The 18670-nt window shown below is 36.8% G+C and overlaps 1 protein-coding gene across 2 annotated transcripts in view; it reads right to left on the reverse strand.

The window, feature by feature from the left end:
- REV3L (REV3 like, DNA directed polymerase zeta catalytic subunit) overlaps nt 1-18670 on the reverse strand; it is a 106487-nt gene that overhangs the window by 10188 nt on the left and 77629 nt on the right. For both annotated transcript variants that reach the window (XM_056488081.1, XM_056488080.1), the window contains exons 19-26: nt 12373-12488; nt 7810-7928; nt 7003-7121; nt 5922-6063; nt 3044-3288; nt 1923-2031; nt 861-1067; nt 27-136 (exon numbers count right to left, since the gene is read on the reverse strand). In XM_056488081.1, coding sequence (XP_056344056.1) covers nt 27-136; nt 861-1067; nt 1923-2031; nt 3044-3288; nt 5922-6063; nt 7003-7121; nt 7810-7928; nt 12373-12488 — 1167 coding nt within the window. The remainder of the gene's footprint in view (nt 1-26; nt 137-860; nt 1068-1922; nt 2032-3043; nt 3289-5921; nt 6064-7002; nt 7122-7809; nt 7929-12372; nt 12489-18670) is intronic.

An 18670-nucleotide genomic window follows, 5' to 3' on the forward strand; every position in this document is an offset into this window, starting at 1 on the left:
ATTTTAAGAAGCAGACCATGAATTACCTGTCTGTATCACCATATACAACGTGAGCACCCCATTTTTTTGTATCATTCACCAGTTTAATGGCACGCTCCAATGTTTCTCTGGCTTTGTGGACAATGCTGTCTCCAATCTGCAAAGTTAGATTGAAAATCTTTATTCTATTGCTAAACCAAATACTAGCTTTTGGTAAATACAGTCTAATCATGCTTGATCTTTTTATGAAAATCACTGCATTGAGATTATATATTTTATTTCATGGTCTAAATGCGTGTAATAAATAAAAAGGTTGCATAACTTACCCTCAAATAACAAGAACTAAAAGAAAAATTATCAAAACTTATTAAGTATTAAAATAAAGAAAAAAATGTTTTAAATTTCTTTGGAAGTATTAAAAATCGACAGAGCAAGACAAGACTGCTCAGGATCTCTAGTTTTTGGACTCTGCTGATTCCTATGAAAACTAACAAAAAGCTACAATATTTTGTTTTATTTCCACTATTAGAACTGTAATCTAATATACCTTTGGAAACAGTTCTACAGAAATGCCAACTCCAAATGCTCCTTTACATGAAAAAGGAAGGAAGAAGAAGGAGGAAGAAAGGAGGAAGAAAGGAGGAAGAAAGGAGGAAGAAGGGAGGAAGAAAGGAGGAAGAAAGGAGGAAGAAAGGAGGAAGAAAGGAGGAAGAAAGGAGGAAATTTTTATGGAAAATCAGAAATGAATCCTAAGGTGTTGATTTTCAGTACTACAAATAAAAACAGCTTTTCTGAAGGTATTTAGTTTGCTTCAAATAATAATAATGTTTTTTACTAGTGTCTTTCCAAAATTTTTATACATTTTTACCTGCAACCCTTACCTCAGTGCATGGCATTCTTCCAGAAAAATTAGCAGCAGTATAGCCAAAAGTAAAATTAGCTATGTATTTAAGACCCAACTGACGAGCTTCAAGCATTCGAGTCACAGCCTTGTCATGCTTATAAGCCTTCATTGACTGTTTCACCATTATCCTGGTCTTCAAGATTTCTTCCAGCATCCTTGGCAGCACACCCTTTCTTACAGAAGGCTGCCGAAAAGGGAACAAAGGAAAACGTGGTGTTAGAAAGTCCAACATAAACAGTTGAGTAAAATCAAACCCCTGAGCTGCTAGTTAACCACTGGTAGGAAGATAAATTAACTAGCAAGATGCCCTAACCACCAACAGTTTGGCTTCTGCCACAAATATTATAAGGAACCTAAAATACAGGCAAAGCTCTTGAGGACAGAACAAATAGCTTTTTGTTCTTTGTATTCATCAGCCCTGCTGATGCAATCTTTAGATAACCTTATTAACTAAAATGGGCCTTCAATATTCAGCTGTTAATTCTCAAAGTATTAAATGCTGAAGGACCATTCTCTTTAAAAAATTCTGCAAATATTCTTCACTTAAAATTTTTGTTTTACATTAAATACAGGTATGCTGGTGAATGCCTAACTATTTTCAGCAGGTCTAGGCCATATTTATTACACATCAGCCAGCAGGCCACATTACAAAATGAGAACAATAGAAAGCAAGTCAGGGAGTTTCATTTCCCAAATCATTACCCTTTTTCTAAGAAAGCATTCTGCTATACAGGCAGAAGAAAAATGAATTGTTACACACAGATAATTACCGTTTGATCCCCAAACCGCGCAAGTAAAATACAGTTTAATTATAGATGAAATAAGCCTTCAGTATAAAGGAAAGCATAAAGACATTTTACTTGCTGAAATGCCAGAAGTTCAGCACTTTGACAAACATAAAAAACACTGTGAAATGAGAGAATGAACCTCCCCTTTCTGTCTGCTCTTAATGTAGCAAAATATAAACTACAATATCAATTTGATCCTAAGTCAGCCAACAGGCAGTGAAAATGCTGTCACAGAGCACTAATATCATTACCTTGACAAAAGCTACTCCACTGGGTGACACTGTGATGTCGTGTCTAATCTGGTAGAGTAAGTCAGGAGGTACTCTCAAAGATGTACAGCCAAATTTGAATGCATCATACCTAATAAAAAGAAAATTTAAATATGAAGACAATTCATTCATTTATAGACTAATCAAGCAAAAACATCAGCTCACATTTAAATGCTAATAATATCAGCAAGGACAGAATAATCTCAGGTATAAACAAACATAACATAATTTCAAATTTCTTAGCTACATATAGAAGGTTCTAGGAACAAAGTAGTAATAAATAGCTAAATTCCAATGCATGCATAATTTATCAATTCTGCTCTGTGTTAAGAATTATTACCAAATACTGGAGGTGTTACCAAATAGTGGAGGTATGTGCTCAATACTATAATCCCCTATGGAAACCATGCATGTTTACCAAGTATCACACTGCACTTACTTTCTTCCTACAAATTCAGAATTTCAAATCAGAAACTTGAAAACCTGAAGGTGACACCTAGCAATTATTGCAGGCATCTTTCCATTCTTCAAAATACTGGTATTTATTTATCTCAAAATAGAGGTAATTAGAACGAGCAGTGAGATCTTTTTCCAATTAACAGAATAACTGTTAAGTTCAATAAAAGATGCTACAAAGAATAACTCAATTGTATCTTTTAATTTTAAGTAATTAGAACTAGAGTGAACTAGAAGTGATATAGGAACAATCATAATTCATTAAGGAATAACCCCAGCCTAGTTTTGAATACAGATGGTGGATTTATAATAATTTTAATTTATTCTGAAGCAATATTAAAAACCAGCATCACCACAATAATCTAAGAGGTGTATATACACACATGTACGGAGCTGCTTCCTGGGGTTTTTGAGAGTCTAATTCTACATTTAATTAAAAATTTGTATTGATGTGTATATGTATGTATATACACACATGCACACACCCACCACATGACAGGTTTTTGTCATCTGTACTGTGTGACAGAAAATGGTGCTATTCATACGTGCCCATTGTTTCCAATGGCAACCAGGGGCTCTCGGTACCTTACAAAAGACACTCAAGTGTCTGTGGAATCAAAGATTGTGAGAAAACAGTAACAACTTACTTTCCTAAGTTTTCCACATGTCCCAGGCAGGTAGAAAAACAGTAGTTGTATGCTATGACAATGGAAGGATATAAGGACTGGAAGTCCAAGACAAGAACAGCATTGCTGTAGAAGCGGGATTCTGGCTCCATTATCAGGGGAACACATTGTGGGGCTTTCATCTGAGCTCGCTGCTGGACACTGGGAGTCACAGCAATGTAATTCATTGGCTTGGCAATGCGCAGCATCACAGACTCCACACGGTACTGCAGAACAGTTTGGATAGAACCATTATCATTTCAAAAGTGCAGAACAAACTAGTGCAAACACACACTTAGATTTCCTGAATTTAAACTAGTAGTTTAAATAACTGCTTTTCCAAACTAAATAGCCATGCTTTTAATGTATATTTTAATTGTATTTTATATCACTAGATCATCTTCAGTTCCCTCCCATCCCTAACCATTCTATGATGCTGTACTTTGTATTATATATAGTGAAGCTTTTCCATGTGTTTCCTCTTTGTTTAGCCCTAATCATTGAAAATTGAGTACTTTTTGTATATGGAAAAATAAACACCCAACAGCCTACAACAATATATGTGGATGGCCATGCTACTGTCAGTGAATGACCATTTGCTAAACTGTAGTACTGTTAGACTTGCAGATCACTGAAGAAAACAAAATATAATACGCAGTAAATGCACTGGGTATCATGCTTTGTCCCTGATACCACAAGTAGAACACAACAAGGAAATATATAACAACAAGCACCCTGCTCAAGACACCATAAAATGTCATATGTGTAGCTGGCAACACAAGAAAAAAACCCAGCCCCATTAATTTGTGTATTACTTAATGCCTTACTAAAGGCTTTACAAGCACAAATGGGCAGGTATGCACTGTGTCCATTCACAATAAAAACCAAACAGCTGAAAACTACATACACGGGTGGCAAGGGACCGAAAATCCCAAGATATCAAAGAACTATTCTACATAATTGCAAAATCCTGTGCTTTGTAAGCAACTAAATCACTATTAAAGACTGCCTGACACACTATGTATTCAATCATTGTACTGAATGGCTTACATATAATTTCTTTAACGTTGAAACTCTAAATGAACTTACAGAATCAACAGCTTTAACAAGACCCTGAACCTTAAAAAGAGGTTGGGGTTTGATGTGTATTTAGGGAGCAACATAAACTGCCACTGCTGCCTTGCACTAATTGCACACTAATTTGTGTCCAGTGATGAACTTGGATATATGACAAGGTGGTCAGGGACTGGTTCCAGCAAGAGGTAGATTTGGGGTTTTTTCCCTAGTTTTCATAGCATCATTAAATTTAGGTTGGAAAAGACCTCTAAGATCACCAAATCCAACTGTTAATCCAGAGCTGCCAAGCACCACATCTACACATCTCTTAAGTGACCCTGGACAGCCTGATTCCAGTTCCAATGCCTGACCATCCTCTTGGAGAAGAATTTTTTTTTAATATCCAATCTAAACCAGCTATGGAACAAATTCAGGCCATTTCCTCTTGTCCTATTGCTCCTTACTTAGGAGACTCACCTCACTACAGCCTCCTTTCAGGGAGGTGTAGAGAATAATAAGGTTACAGTGACATTTTTGCTATCTAGAAAGTTCCAATGGAAACAGAACATATGTGCACAGAAGGGAAGAGAAAAGAACAGTCAGGATAAAAAATGCAGCATGCTTCTGTTGCTCACTCCCACTCACAGACATCTGAGAAAATGACAGGCAGAACAGTCTTTGTGGGCTGCAATCATGACAATTTAAGCATATCTATGCTGGCAGTATGCCAGTCCTACACTCTCTGTCCCTAACTGTGCATTTCTCTTCCCTTGCTCCAACAGTGGCATTGTCTGATAATATGGCAAACCAGACTGGGGAGCTAAACTGGCAAATACCTACAGAACACTACCATGGTTCTGCTAATGGTGCCTGCCAGCCTGCTCCCCTTACCCCCCAAATATAGGGTCATTACCAGAAAGACCAACAAGAACCTGCTCTGGGTCAATAGACAACACAGCCAACTGCAGTCTAAGAAAAAAAGATGGCAGAAGTTTTTTAATAGGATTGAATTGTTAAGGAAACTGCAGCTTCAGACACTCCCATATCTGGCAGGGTTATGATAACAGAAGAGCTGTAACACATGACAGAGTAGCTGACTCTCATTTCAGGTGCTGTTCAGGTCTCACATGTAGCTATGAAAGCAGTTCAGTTAGCCTAGTCACTCACAAAAGTGATAAGTGAAAAGGAAAGCTTTTGGTATTACTGGAGACTGCTGGGCTCCCAAACAAAGTGCACCTCTTGCTCTGTTCTGCTCCCTTTTCCCTCTGATGCTGGTATCAAAATAATAGAACCACAAACATCTTGTATTTAATAAAGCCAGAGCCCCTCTTGTTTTATTGTAAAACTTCACCCAGAGGTCTGTTGCACCAGAAATGTAACTTAGAACATATTCAATGCTGCTTTGTCTGCCCTGAAAAAAACTAATCTCATCTTTTTAAAACATGATTAATTATATCTCTTAATGTTTTAGAAAGCACTCATTTTCAGTCTCATCTAAGTGTGAACAATACCAACTCAAAGGGAAAGCTTAGTGCTCCTGAAGGCAGTAGAAAAGATTCACTGGTGTGATTACATTTGGGGAACTCTATTTTTAAAAACTGCTTTTAAACTCTGAGATTAGGCAATTCAAAACCAGCAATAATAAATTGAACATTATTCTTTATGTTTCAATTTTGTATTAATTCATGTTAACGGCCTTCTGTGATCCTATGAAAATACACATATGGACTGAGAAGATACCGAAGAACTAGAACATTTATAAAAACTTTTAGTTTTGTGAAGTATAAGGAGAATGAAGTCTTACCTGGGAGCCTCTTGTTAATACATGTAGGAACTGAATGCCAAAAAGTCTTGCCATTTCACTTGTTCTGTCAATCAAATCCAGTTTTTCTAACAACAGGAGATTCCCACGAACACGGCTAACATAATGATCAACCATTTTCCATCTGTGAGAATGAACATGTCATTATAAACAATCAGAAGTGTGCTTTTCTTTCTACTAAGACAAATGTATTTTTATGGTACCTTGCAACAAACCACCAAATAAAATTTTTGTCTAGAACCTTTTCATACATCTCTTTCAAAAGTGTGGCATATATAAATGTATTTTTCTAAATATATACACAGAATGTGTTACAGCAAGCTACTGTTAAGGCATCTTGCAATGACACACTATATCCTGTTCTCCTCACAGCCCTAAAGAATTACCCAAACAGACACAACTACCTCCTCCTCTCTTTACAAGTTTTTGAACTGAGTGGACCTTTGTGGGAACATCCTTCTGTATAAAAAATGCCCATCACAGCTGAACATAAATTCATAATTTCAGTAAAAACCACATTTCCACTTAGTTACAATATTCAACTTTTACAGAAAATTTATGTATGTCACGAACAACATGCAGATCAGTACTCAGTTTCACGAATTGTTCATATCACAAACTACCAAATTGCTTCAAGAAGAGTGAAACTGACTGTGATAAACGTCATGTGAAGGTATTTTTAAGCAGCTATAGCTACTGCCTTAACATGTTGTGTGCTGTTTTGTAATACTTTTAAGCCTAGCTTTCTTGACATGCACGTGAAGCAAAACAGAAGCCTGGCAGTTCATTAAAAGCCCTTCTGATGAACAGTATGTACAAAGTAAAATAAAGACATTACAGAACTTTAAAATGGTATATCTCTTCAGGTATGTTGAACATGTAACTGAAAGTATTTTGTTGCAATATTGAGGGTATAATTAGACAACATCCAAGTAAATAAGCCCTACTTTAATGCCTAAGCTAAATTGATTATTTCTTCCTGAGGTGACTACCTGACATCTATATCCAATGTTAAGAATCTGGCCTTAAAAACAGCAAACAAAATGGATTAACAGATCATTACCTGTAGACATCTGCCTTATTGTCAAACCAATCAGACAGAACTCGGAACGTAAATAAAGGAAAACGATGATGAAGAACATGAAAGCCCACATTTTCAAAAGTGTAATTTGTTAGATTCACCTAGAAAAACACAGTAGACATGTCAAGATGCATGATGGCTTTCATAATCAAAAAATCTCTACTTTTCAAAAACTGCAAGAACTAAATCCATTAATTTTTTATTTAAAAAGTTCGCATTCATTCTTAGGACTCTCTAACTGTTCACAAGTCAGGAAAAAGCATCCCTTATCAATTAGAAGAAAAGAATATGTAGAATTAAGCAGTTCACAAAGATCATGTCTGAATTTGGGTCAGAACAAGATTTGTAAAGACTGGTCTACTTGAGTATTAAATGGAAAGCCATAAATGGAACAAAAAAAAAAAAAATAAAAAAGAGTAAATCTGACAACTTAAAATATGTTCAAGTATTTAATGTAGTAAAAAGCAACATACTAGACAATTTCCTAAAACAAGTAAGTTGCTCTCAAAACCTGCAAATCAGTGAAAAGGGGAATCATTAAGAAACATTACTGAAAAATAAGGGCTTCAGTACTTTACAGTTTAGAGATATATAAAACCCATTCTCACAAACTGGCAAACTAGTCTATTTGAAAAGGTGTAAAAAGAAAAAAATCTAGAAATTACATAGGTTACATGAAACGAAGTCAACAATACTTTCACTGTGACAAAAAACACTTTCAACAAAGTCTGCAGTAATTAAAAAACTCAGTAAGCCAAAACATTACCAAAAAATTGCCAAAAAATTTACCTCATGTCTCATCATTCTCCAAATATTCAAGACAATTCGCCCAACAATATTTATTTCACTCATTGTATCTGCTCCATATTCATCCAGCTCAGTGGCAAATCTGTTCTCTTTATTTTCATCTAAAGACATTAAAGGAGACTATAGTTAGACAAGTTATAAGACAGTCAAGACCAGATCAAGCCATCCATCTTCCAAATTCGCGCTCTCTAGAAAAGTAAGAATTAATAAAGATTACTGCTAAATCCACAAAATTATTTATTTACCAATCATCCACACAATCTCTAAATAAAACTCTCTCAAGTTTTTCTACTCTTGCCCTTTGCAGAGAACTCTTACTTTGGTTTCACTGAAATGTTACTTGAGAGTCAGCTGCACATGCAGTAGTGCACAACATGAAGACAGTATTTTTGGTATACATTTCTTTAAACTATCCTTTTTCCAGCCATTTTAAGTCTCCAGTTTTGGTGCACTTTCCAGAGGTTACACAGATGTTTTTTACCACAGACTAAAATCCATTATGAAAATACACTGATTCTCAGTCTTACTTCTTATTAGTTTAATGGGAGAGAAATCACTTCAAGGCAATCTTCCCACAATTCTAAATCCATACCCATTTTTGCTGGTTGCTTTGTATTCTGCCACCACTCATTTATCAGGTACAGCACAGTCTGTACAATACCCTGCTAATAAAAAGCAGAACATTTTGGACAGAGTGCAGATGTGTGGATACACACTGCTTTGCAATAATGATCAGAACTGAACAATTAGATCCTCAGACAGCCATGAAGCACATTTACCCTTTATGACAGAAGTAGAAATTGCTTGAAATACTGCAGAACTGCCATGAAACAACATAATACAGACTGATTTTCTATGCTGATCTTCAAATGTGTGCCAGATCAATTAAAACATGGTTAAGAAAACCTATCGTCATTGTCTGACCTTATCAGTAAATCACAGATCCTTGACAAAATTGAGCAGACCTTTTGTACATTTCATCAAAATGCATACTATCTTTTTAACCTCATTGTTTCAGATTTTTAAGGAGGAAAACCAGCAATTTCTCTTTCCATGTTTGGATGGAAAAAATGCCCCACCTAGTAGCAACATTTTTTCTTCTACTTTTCTTCATTTCCACATGCTGGATCTCCTGTGAAAATGAAGAACTTGTATTTCTTTCCTCTCCACAATTTGTTTTTTTATTGGAAGCAGAACCTATTGGTCAGTTCTTCTTTCTGCAGCGTCATCCCAGATCTCCTTTGACTTGTTTGGGAGATTTCCTATATTAAATTTGTTTCATGTTCTGCTGGTAAAAAACAGGCAGCTAACTATACTGTGATCACAAGAGAGACCCACGACCTGATGAACTCTGCCTGTGATGAGCAGAGCTATATTACAAAAACCTGCACTACTTTACATCTGGTGTGGGAATATATGACCACACAGAGTCACAGCATGCACTTCTCTTGTGATGTGCCCTATGACTTATGAATGTAAATGGCAGAGGCAGCACCAGACTCAGACAATAAAGCAACACCAGAGAGAAGCCCAGCATTCTTTTTGTTAAGTTGAAATCACAGGAAAGGGAAAGGGAAAGTCCCTTCCACCTTTATTTCAACAGGAGGAAAGAGAAGCATACTTCTTGAAGGAGCACTTCCTCTTCTGAAAATACAGCATGTGAAGAACAGAGGGAAATGTGAAGAATAGGGGTTGGAAAAGCAAGAGGAAGACAGATGAAGTCAAAACCATGGACAAACAGGCCACAAAGCAACAGAGAACACAACAACTTGCACGTATTTGGTCATGCGTGCAAGCCCACATTTATGGCATGGCATTTCAAGGAAGACATCATCAGTGTAAACATTTTCTCATCTTTCTGCTGCAATTCTGTCAAAAAAAATCACTTACCTTAATATAATGCCAGCTCTTAGAAACATTTTTAAGTGTTATGTATTCCACTTCTGAGTGAGCATCTATCAGCTAGCACAGGAACGTTGGCACTACAAACACCAGTGCTGTGCAAATCATGCCTGTGCTCTGCATGCCCACTTGAACTTCATGTACAAAAATGTTAAGGGCTACAAATCTGATTTCCTTCACTGGAACTGAACCCCTGTTGTGTGGGACTTCATAGTTGTAGGGAAGGAAACCTGACTGTGAAATACATGTGGATTCGATACTACCATTTGGAACCACACAGTTCCCTTTCTCCTTTGAGGACCCATTCATGTGTATCCTGAAATCAGTAACTTGAGGAAGAGCTCATGTCAGGAAGATGAGTACTATTAACAACTTTGCTGCTCTAATTGTTTGGTTCTGCATCAACTACAGTGCAGACAGAACTGTCCTGCAAGACAAGAACTGAGACTCAGCCTCTGAGAACAGCAGAGGCACGTGTCCTAGTCTGAAGAGATTGTTCAGCCATACTTCCACAGTAGAGCAGTAAATCTTTGTGATCTTTGGAGATTTTAAGAAATCTTTGATTTACAACACTTACTGCTCCTCTTATCACAGACACTGCAAATCTTCAGATGTAAGGGGTCAAAAATTTTTCTGAACATCCTTCAGTACCTCTGAAGACTGTACCCAGAGGCATAATTTTGCAACTAATGCAGCATCTCAGTTTGAGCCATCAAGGAAATTGAATAACAAGGTTCATGCAATCCATTATTATTCCTGAAGAATAAATTTGAGAGCTTTGTGCTGAAGAAAGAAACTTATGAGCACTGATGACCTATTCATATTTAAACTATCATGTGATCCTGTTTTCATAAATAAAGCATTAAAAAATTCCCCAAGGTTCAATTGCCAACAATTTTCAGCTGAAGATATACATTTTTTCTTGCATTTTCTTGTCTCTGGGAGGACTCTATAACTCAGTTCTTTTCCAAACATGCCACAAGTACAGAACGTATCAAGAGTGTACAAATCTTCAAACCTCAAGGAAGGAGTGTGTGAACATAGTGCTTCTAAAACATCATATTCTCTTGGCCAGATGAGTCCTGTGCTGGGTATGCTGAAAGACTCAAGTAGTCCAGAATCATGCTCTGTCACATACTCAAAGGCAGATGCTTCAAGATGGGGGAAGCAGTTACTGATATTCTCCCTACAACTCTTCCAGCTTCTAACCATCTGCAGCTTCCTGGGCCAGACATTATTTTCACATATATCATAGATCCTAATGGATTTTTCTTGCAAGAATTTAAAACCTTTTAAAGCAATGTACACTTTAAGCATTCGTACTCTTGTGACAAGGAACTCAAGAGTTCAGCAATGCTGTCATTAAAAATCAGCTTCTATTCTGTAGCTGCCACTTGCTAGCTTCACTTGATTTCTGGTTCTTGCATCTTGAATACCATGAAAACCCAATCTCTATTTCCCTTTACATTTCTCATTATTTCATAGGATTTTACCTTTCCTCCACTATTTTGTCTCGTCTGGAACCCCAAATTACTAAATTACTAGACACATTGGGATTATCCTTCTCATCTTTACCAGTTCCCCTATATCCACTTTGATGGGAGGGGAGGTTATGAGGAGGTTACAACCTCAGTATTTGAGGTACAAGCACACAACAGATTTTTACATATTTTTCATTTACATTCATATTCATTGCTTTATATCTTCCTTCTTCCATAATTCTCAAAATTCGCTTTTGCAACCATTACAAAGCAACAGGCTCAAGTTTTTAAGAGAACAATAAGTAATGGATTCCTTATTTCACAGCTGTTTAATTTCTGTACAGATCTTTGGCAGGAGCCCTAACAAAACCAGCTTTTTCAACAGTTTTGATTTTTAAAACCTCCCTCAACCACATCACCTTGATGACAGCAAAGAGCTACAACAAATTTTTGAGACGGGTTTCCATTTAAAAAGTCATCCTGACTCTTTTCAGGTGCAACAGGACATTTATTTAGCTGTTCACTAACTCCATTCTTCAGAATGATGGCTTCTATTTATTGGCTAAGTACAGACACTAGGCTTACCATTCTCATCCAAGTTTTCTTGCCAGTCTAAACAGACTTTTTTCCAAATGCCAAAGGGACCCATCATGCACTTGGGCCCAATAAAATTTGCCTAAAGTACAAGAATAGTCATTGAAAGTGAAGATTTTATTACAAAGCTGCTGTCCAGGACAATTGCTGCTCAGGAGCAGTTTTATGTTCTTGTATTCCAGCCAGAGAAACCACAAATGATGATTAAGGTACTCTTAATGACTGGAGCCAAGGAAAGCAAAAGAAGGTTTGGTGGCAGAAGCACCTCCAAGAACTGAAAACTTAACAAACGACTACAGAATGTAAATCTAGGTTTGTGAATATGGGACACAGAGAGAAGTGGAATATGCCAGGAATTTGAAAATTCAGGAAACACTAGAATCTCATTGGTATTTCTAACTTTTTTTGGGGGTGGGTGTGTGTGATTATACTACTAACAACACAGGAGCAAGAACAGAAAAAAAAGGTCTATCAGAAGAAATACTTTGCATTTATTTTTTAAATTTGCTCATAGATTTTAACTTGCTTCTACTGGAACTGAACTGAAGACCTGAACAAGTTAACTTACCTGGCACACGAGAAATCATTTGGCATAAATCAACATTCAGCGCCGCAGCCCTCTGTAAGAGATAACCCCAGGAATGCATCTGGACTTCATAGCCTAGCAAAATGTCTGGGTCGTATCTAGAGAGGTAGGGGGAAAAGAAAAAATGAGCTTCATATAATTTACAAAAATATTTTCCATGAACAAAGTATAAACAGGCTTGCATTCAAATTATGTCGAGTTTAAAAAAGATGCAGTCACAATCAGTATTTATGAAAGCAGCATCTGGACTAGGAGACAATATTTAATCAGGCAATCTCTTGGGAATTTTACTAATGTTCAACGGCAAAAATATTTAGAAATAATATTTTCATTGGAATTTTTTTTTTACACACTTCTGTTATTTCAGTCTTTACAGATAAAGAACAAAACTGAGGTCTCATCAGGTTTTAGTGATGGCATCAGGATGTATCAAGTATAAATTGAAACTTAGCTACTGGACTGAGACAGATGTGCAGTGAAATACAGCCATGCCTATGGAAGAGAATTTGCCAGTAGGTTAACTGGAATGTTTACAGGTAATATTGTGTCACGCATACTGCAGTGTAACTTTGAGTAGTCAGAGAGAACTTTGGGTCCTAAATGATGACCCTTTATTGGGAGTTACAATTTGTAGTTGAGTAAGAGATGTTTAAACTGAAACATAGAGAAAAGCAACTGTATTTACCAGCTCTCTTTAAATACCTCTTTATTTCAGATAACTTTCTTTCTAAAAGAAAAACTCATTTTATGCTGTATCTCTTTGCAGCTGGAAAATTTGACTGGCTTAAGTATGACAAAAAGAAAAGTCAGAATTTACTTGTGACACAATCATCTCCAATAAGACTCAGAATAGAGCTCACTAGACAGAAGGAGAAACAATGTGGTTTTAAAGATGAAGCACAGGAGGAGCCAGCATCACCTAACTTTTAAGTATACCAGAAGTCATGGTCTGGTGACTTGCTCAATAGCCTAAGAATGATTTTGTTGGGCTGGGCAGAACGAGGCCAGACAAAGTAACATGAGATAGCTGTTATTTTTATAGTAAAAAAAAGAAAGAAAGCTTCAGGATGAATAGCTGCTTCTTGGTTAAACTAAATGATCTTCAGCATATTTTCCAACCTCGATGATTCTGTGCTCCTTTCAATGCAGCTAAAGGATTTTGAGTTCCAGCAGGCAGCATTCAATACAACTGAATGACATCAGGGAGCTGTCAGGAGGTAGAGGATGGATGATAGGCTGAGGATCCTATACCATGGTCTATGCCCAGCCCTACAACAGGATGCAGGCTTGTAGACCTTATTTTATGGAGGGAGTAGGCAGGGGCCTTGATTATGAAGAGGAACTCTGTACTCCTTGCATCCACAAACACGTAAAAAATTACAAACATTTCCTGACTGTTAAATACAGAACACCCTTTCCCTGAATACTGCGTTAGTTGTATCATAAACATTACAAATGAAGCTTCAGACTTTATTAGGAAAGTGTCTTCCTTGCTTATGTGTCCAAGCCAAAGGCAATGACAACTCACTTTGAAGATACTAATTACTCTGACAATATCTCCAAAAATGTGTTTTTTTCACATTTCTGTCATGGACACTAATGTTCTGTGAAAAATAGTTGAATGGTGTTACTCAGCATGGCTCTCTCTTTATTACAATCTGGGCTTTTGCACCTGGTAGAAGTTGCAAAAATCCCCTTTATCACCTACTTACTGCTTGTGAGGGAATGGTTTTGATACAATTTTTGCAGGGGATTCTAACGTAAGTTTTTGATTTCTAGCATTCTACAGAAAGTAAAAGAACTAGCACTTTGAATTTGGGGGATATTTTGCCATCTGCTGATCATGTCAAAATAATAATTATTAGGTTTTGGAAGCAGAAATTATCACCAGGAGTGGAAGCAGTAACTTTACTCAATATGGAAACCTATTCTACCAATGGTACAACTCCAAGGCAACTTGGAACAATTTATGGACAAATGACTTAAGCTAGCCTGCAGTTCATTCCAGCAGCAGAATCAGTGTCAAAAAGAGTTATGACTGCTTGCTGCTCTGCACAACATACAATGATTATGAAATGATGCTCCAAAATTATTAATAGCCCCATTTCAGCTTTGAAATAAAAAGGAATTATGCCAGGGTTTATAACAAGCATAGAATAAACATTATAAAAATTAAAATATTTTCAAATTAATTCTTGAAACTAAACTATCCTGGTCCTAGCATTTTGCAAACCAGTAGTGATTAATTAAAATGAGGGAAGTAGTCATTCATTATATTTGAAAACTGGCATCACACAATTCAAAATGGAAAATACTTGTAGATTTTACACAGGACAAGGCATTATGCAGATGAGTTCCATGATAGATGCAAATGTGAATCAGAAACTCGTGAAGAACTGCTTAAGTGGTACACAAAACAATATTTGTTATGCCAGAAATTTGCTTTCTCTTATAAGCCTGTTCTGAACAGAAACAAGAACTGTTTGGAAGCAGCAAGTTAGTGAAGTTTGTCCTTCACCAGCTGATGAAGGACAGTTGCTTTGGGTTTTAACTTGCCCAAGCAGGGCATTATCTTTCTCACTTCCTACTTAAAAAAATCTAGTGGACTATTATATTACTACTGCAACTGAACACATTTCACCAGTTCTGGAGGCAATCTTCTCATTACCTTTTAACCTAATGAAAAAAAAGACCTCTGTAATCCATCTGCATATAATCTCAAGAACTGTTTCTTTAGTATCCTTCAGATGTGAACGTGTTCTTATAGGACAAGACATAAAAGCCCTTTAGTTGATATTTTCAGATATGTGCTTATTCTTATATAAACAAATTGTATCTATCTTAAGTATCACATATTTTAACACAATTTTATGTAAATCCACATGTAGATAGGAAAGCTTTTTAATAAAAGGATTTTTTTAAAAAGCAGTGTACTAGTTTTTAACTCAGTCTTGCTTGTCTAGGCCATTAGGGATCGCCTGTAACTGCACATTACTGAGTTATAGGCTATTACTTTACAGCACATTACTTTGCTTTTCCATCCCAACTAGACACTACCCATGTATTAAGGGGAGTGTCTAATTTCAGCTAATTTTGGCATCTCAAGTTTTCTGAACTGGTCTCTATTATCATTGAACAAAAAGGCCTCTTTGGGTGAACCATTTTTTGTATTTTAGTCACCTCTTGCAGACCAAGATTCTGTTCTGTGTAATTTTCCTGGTGATAAGGACAGCGAATTAGAGACTGAGAATGAAGTACAGATGTTTAAGTTTCAGTCAGATGACTTATACAAAGCAATCTAAATGGAAAATCAAGGTAGAGTAGCTAGTAAATGGTGAGATCAAATTTTACTGTAAATTCCCATATTTAAAACTAAGATCCTGCTAAAAGCATGAAAACAAATTAACTACTGGCAACTGAGTTGCTCAGGTACTGCAGTAAGTTACACATGTATGTAATTTCAATGTGTATCTGTGTATGCACTCACAAGTGTATCTCAGAAGGAAAAAACAAAGTAACATTAAACTGAAGAACTCCTTTCTACTAAGTAACATTCAGAACCCTGAACTCCTGCCCTACATATGCATAAGATCCACCTTACGCAACAGGTTTAAGAGACCTATCAAATTTCTTGCACCTAGTAAGAGACACTGTTTCTTGCTTCTATATTCCTTTCTGATGAACTATGTCCCCAATATATGCAGCAGAAATGCCCTCTCCTGCAGCCTAATCTTGTATGCCAGCAGTATCAGCGAACAGAGTGACACTTGCCCAAATCTCCTGTGGTATTCTATTTGCTATTAGAGGAGAAGAGATGTCTGGAGCTAAAACACTACATTATTCCACATAGGAAAATGAACAGGCAAACCCAAAGTTTAGCTGATGTGAGCTCAGCTGAAGTGTGACTCTCTCTCACTTTCTCTCTCTCCTTTTCATGTGGGGTCCCAGACAACAGGCTGTGAGATAAGAGGGCAAGTTTTATATGTTTCATCTGCCCGTCTCACAATTTTAACAGTATACTATGAAACTGATCCTCATCATCAGCTCAGGCTATTTTATTAGAAGAAATTGTAATGATACCAGCTGTTACACCTGCAAGAAACTAGCAAATTGTAATAGTGATATTTGAAAGTTGCTGGCTAGGAGTAACACGACAGGAGTAAGAGATGTGCTTGCCAACATATGTTCTTTTGTTAAAAGGATGGGCCTGATACTGCTTTGCATGCTGTTGCCAGACTTTTGCAAAGATGAAAAGCAGCATTTATGCTGGCAGGATTGAAACACAACAGCATTAGCATTCAACTCATACATGCTACAGGGAGAAGAAATGCGATTATTTTCCTTTCCAGCTAAGTCGTATATGCTGCTATGACATCTCTTCCTCTTTCTCATTTGACGATTTAGTGAATGAACACTAAAGCTCCCAGTTACACCTTCCCTTCTATTATGTGTCTGCTTTTCCTGACTGTTATTTTTCTTCCAGTTATGATTAAGAGGAAAAGGGTGGGAAACCATGCCAGACCTATGATACAGACAAAAGCAGTAACTGTGCATAGCAACAGAATACTTGGTGACTCAAATGCGCAACTGAAATCTCTGAAAACATTTTTCCAGTTTGCCTTAGAAAATAAAAATCCATGAAGTTGATACAGGACATTAAATACAGATTTCTACAGGAAAATGTCACTGATGAAGATGATACTGGCCTGTAAAAGAAGGTTAGATTAGCACATTTCCATTTTAAGAAGAAAATGTTGCTAGAGAGTTTGCAGAAGAAGAAATAAAATGCACTGTATCCAAACAAAAAAAAATCATTAGCATTATATCTTAAAAGAAATACATTATAAAAAATATTTAAGTCTTAAACATTAACAGTTAATTAATACACAAATGTTATCCCCAAAATGTAAAATTTTACATTATACTCCATTCGTGTAATTTTATCAAAATTACTTCAATGGAGACAAGGAGTTGTGGGCATCTGATAAGTTTCAAGTAACACTGAATCTACTACTCTTCTTTTCAAGCCCGCCCTATTTTCATATCCTCTGTGTGTCTGAGATGGGGACTGTGCATTCTCACATGAATTCCCCAAATTTTGCTCCTCTCCCACCTGCAGGACCAGTCCTTTTCTGCTATCTGCTAGCCTCTGCACTTGAAGAGAAAGGCAACAATTTGCCATAAAAGTGAAGGAGAGGCCCAGACATTTAATTTCTCTTTCATGGGAATCCACTGCTCCATCAGGCTTGCACATCCCTAGTTTTCCTATGTTTTAAATCCCAGTGCAAACATTCTTGTAGCATTTCCTTCCACCTTCTCCACCTCAGTCAGCTTCCTTGTGTCAGGGAAGTATGTAAATGTGTTTACTCTTTTTCCTGCCTTTCAGTTCAGGGAGATGGCTCTCTTACTTCCTCAAGCAGAAAGATTCTTCCATTTTTTCTCCCATGTCAGTGCAGTTGACAGCTTATGGTCAACAAAGGTTCTAATCAAGAAAGCACTTTGGGTAGTACAACAGAATGCTTTAGGACAGTAATACATGTCCAGGCTACATTTCAAAAAAAAAAAAAAAGAAAAAATCCCTTCCGACAGTTCCAGAGAGCCTACAGCTTGGATCTCTCTGCTTCTAGGACATCCCCAGTAGCTGCACAGGATTAGAAAAATGTTGTCTCTCAGCTGCTTTATGCTAGTTTTGAGCTAAAGCCCTTCTGATTTTGGTTTACAGCCAGAGGACAACTTACCAAAGAAGGGAAATCTAGACCTATGCAGGAGCAGCTCCCTCTCAAAGTCTAAGACAGTTGTCAGCGTACCAAAAACCAACCTAATGATGCTTTTCTTTTTCACAGATCTGTGCTGTTTGTCTTTCCCTCCCTCCTCCAAACTCATATTTGTGGCTCTTCCTTTCTGTCTGTTTCCTGACTGTCAACCCTCAACCTCAGTATTCCAGTATCTTTTTAAAAAAAAAAAGTTGTCTCTGCATAGACTTTGGAATTTGGTACTCCATTTTCAAGTACTTCTATTTCACAGCTTAGTCACTCCCAGTAATCTCCTAGAAACAGAGGTGCTTATTCTCCCCAGTATTTGGACAAATCTGTGAACTTTCAGAATAGATGAAATCCCAGAATATTTAACGTGGTATTTACTTCACAGATGCCAAGGTATTAACCATAGTGTTAATACCATTCAGATCTGGCACAGCCTAAACAACCTCACAGTGAAGGTATTAACTGAATCCAAGTTCAGTTCATCAATTAGAGAGAACTTTCTGGAGCAAAACACATCT

Source organism: Oenanthe melanoleuca, chromosome 3 (assembly GCF_029582105.1).
Source record: "Oenanthe melanoleuca isolate GR-GAL-2019-014 chromosome 3, OMel1.0, whole genome shotgun sequence".
NCBI lineage: Eukaryota > Metazoa > Chordata > Aves > Passeriformes > Muscicapidae > Oenanthe > Oenanthe melanoleuca.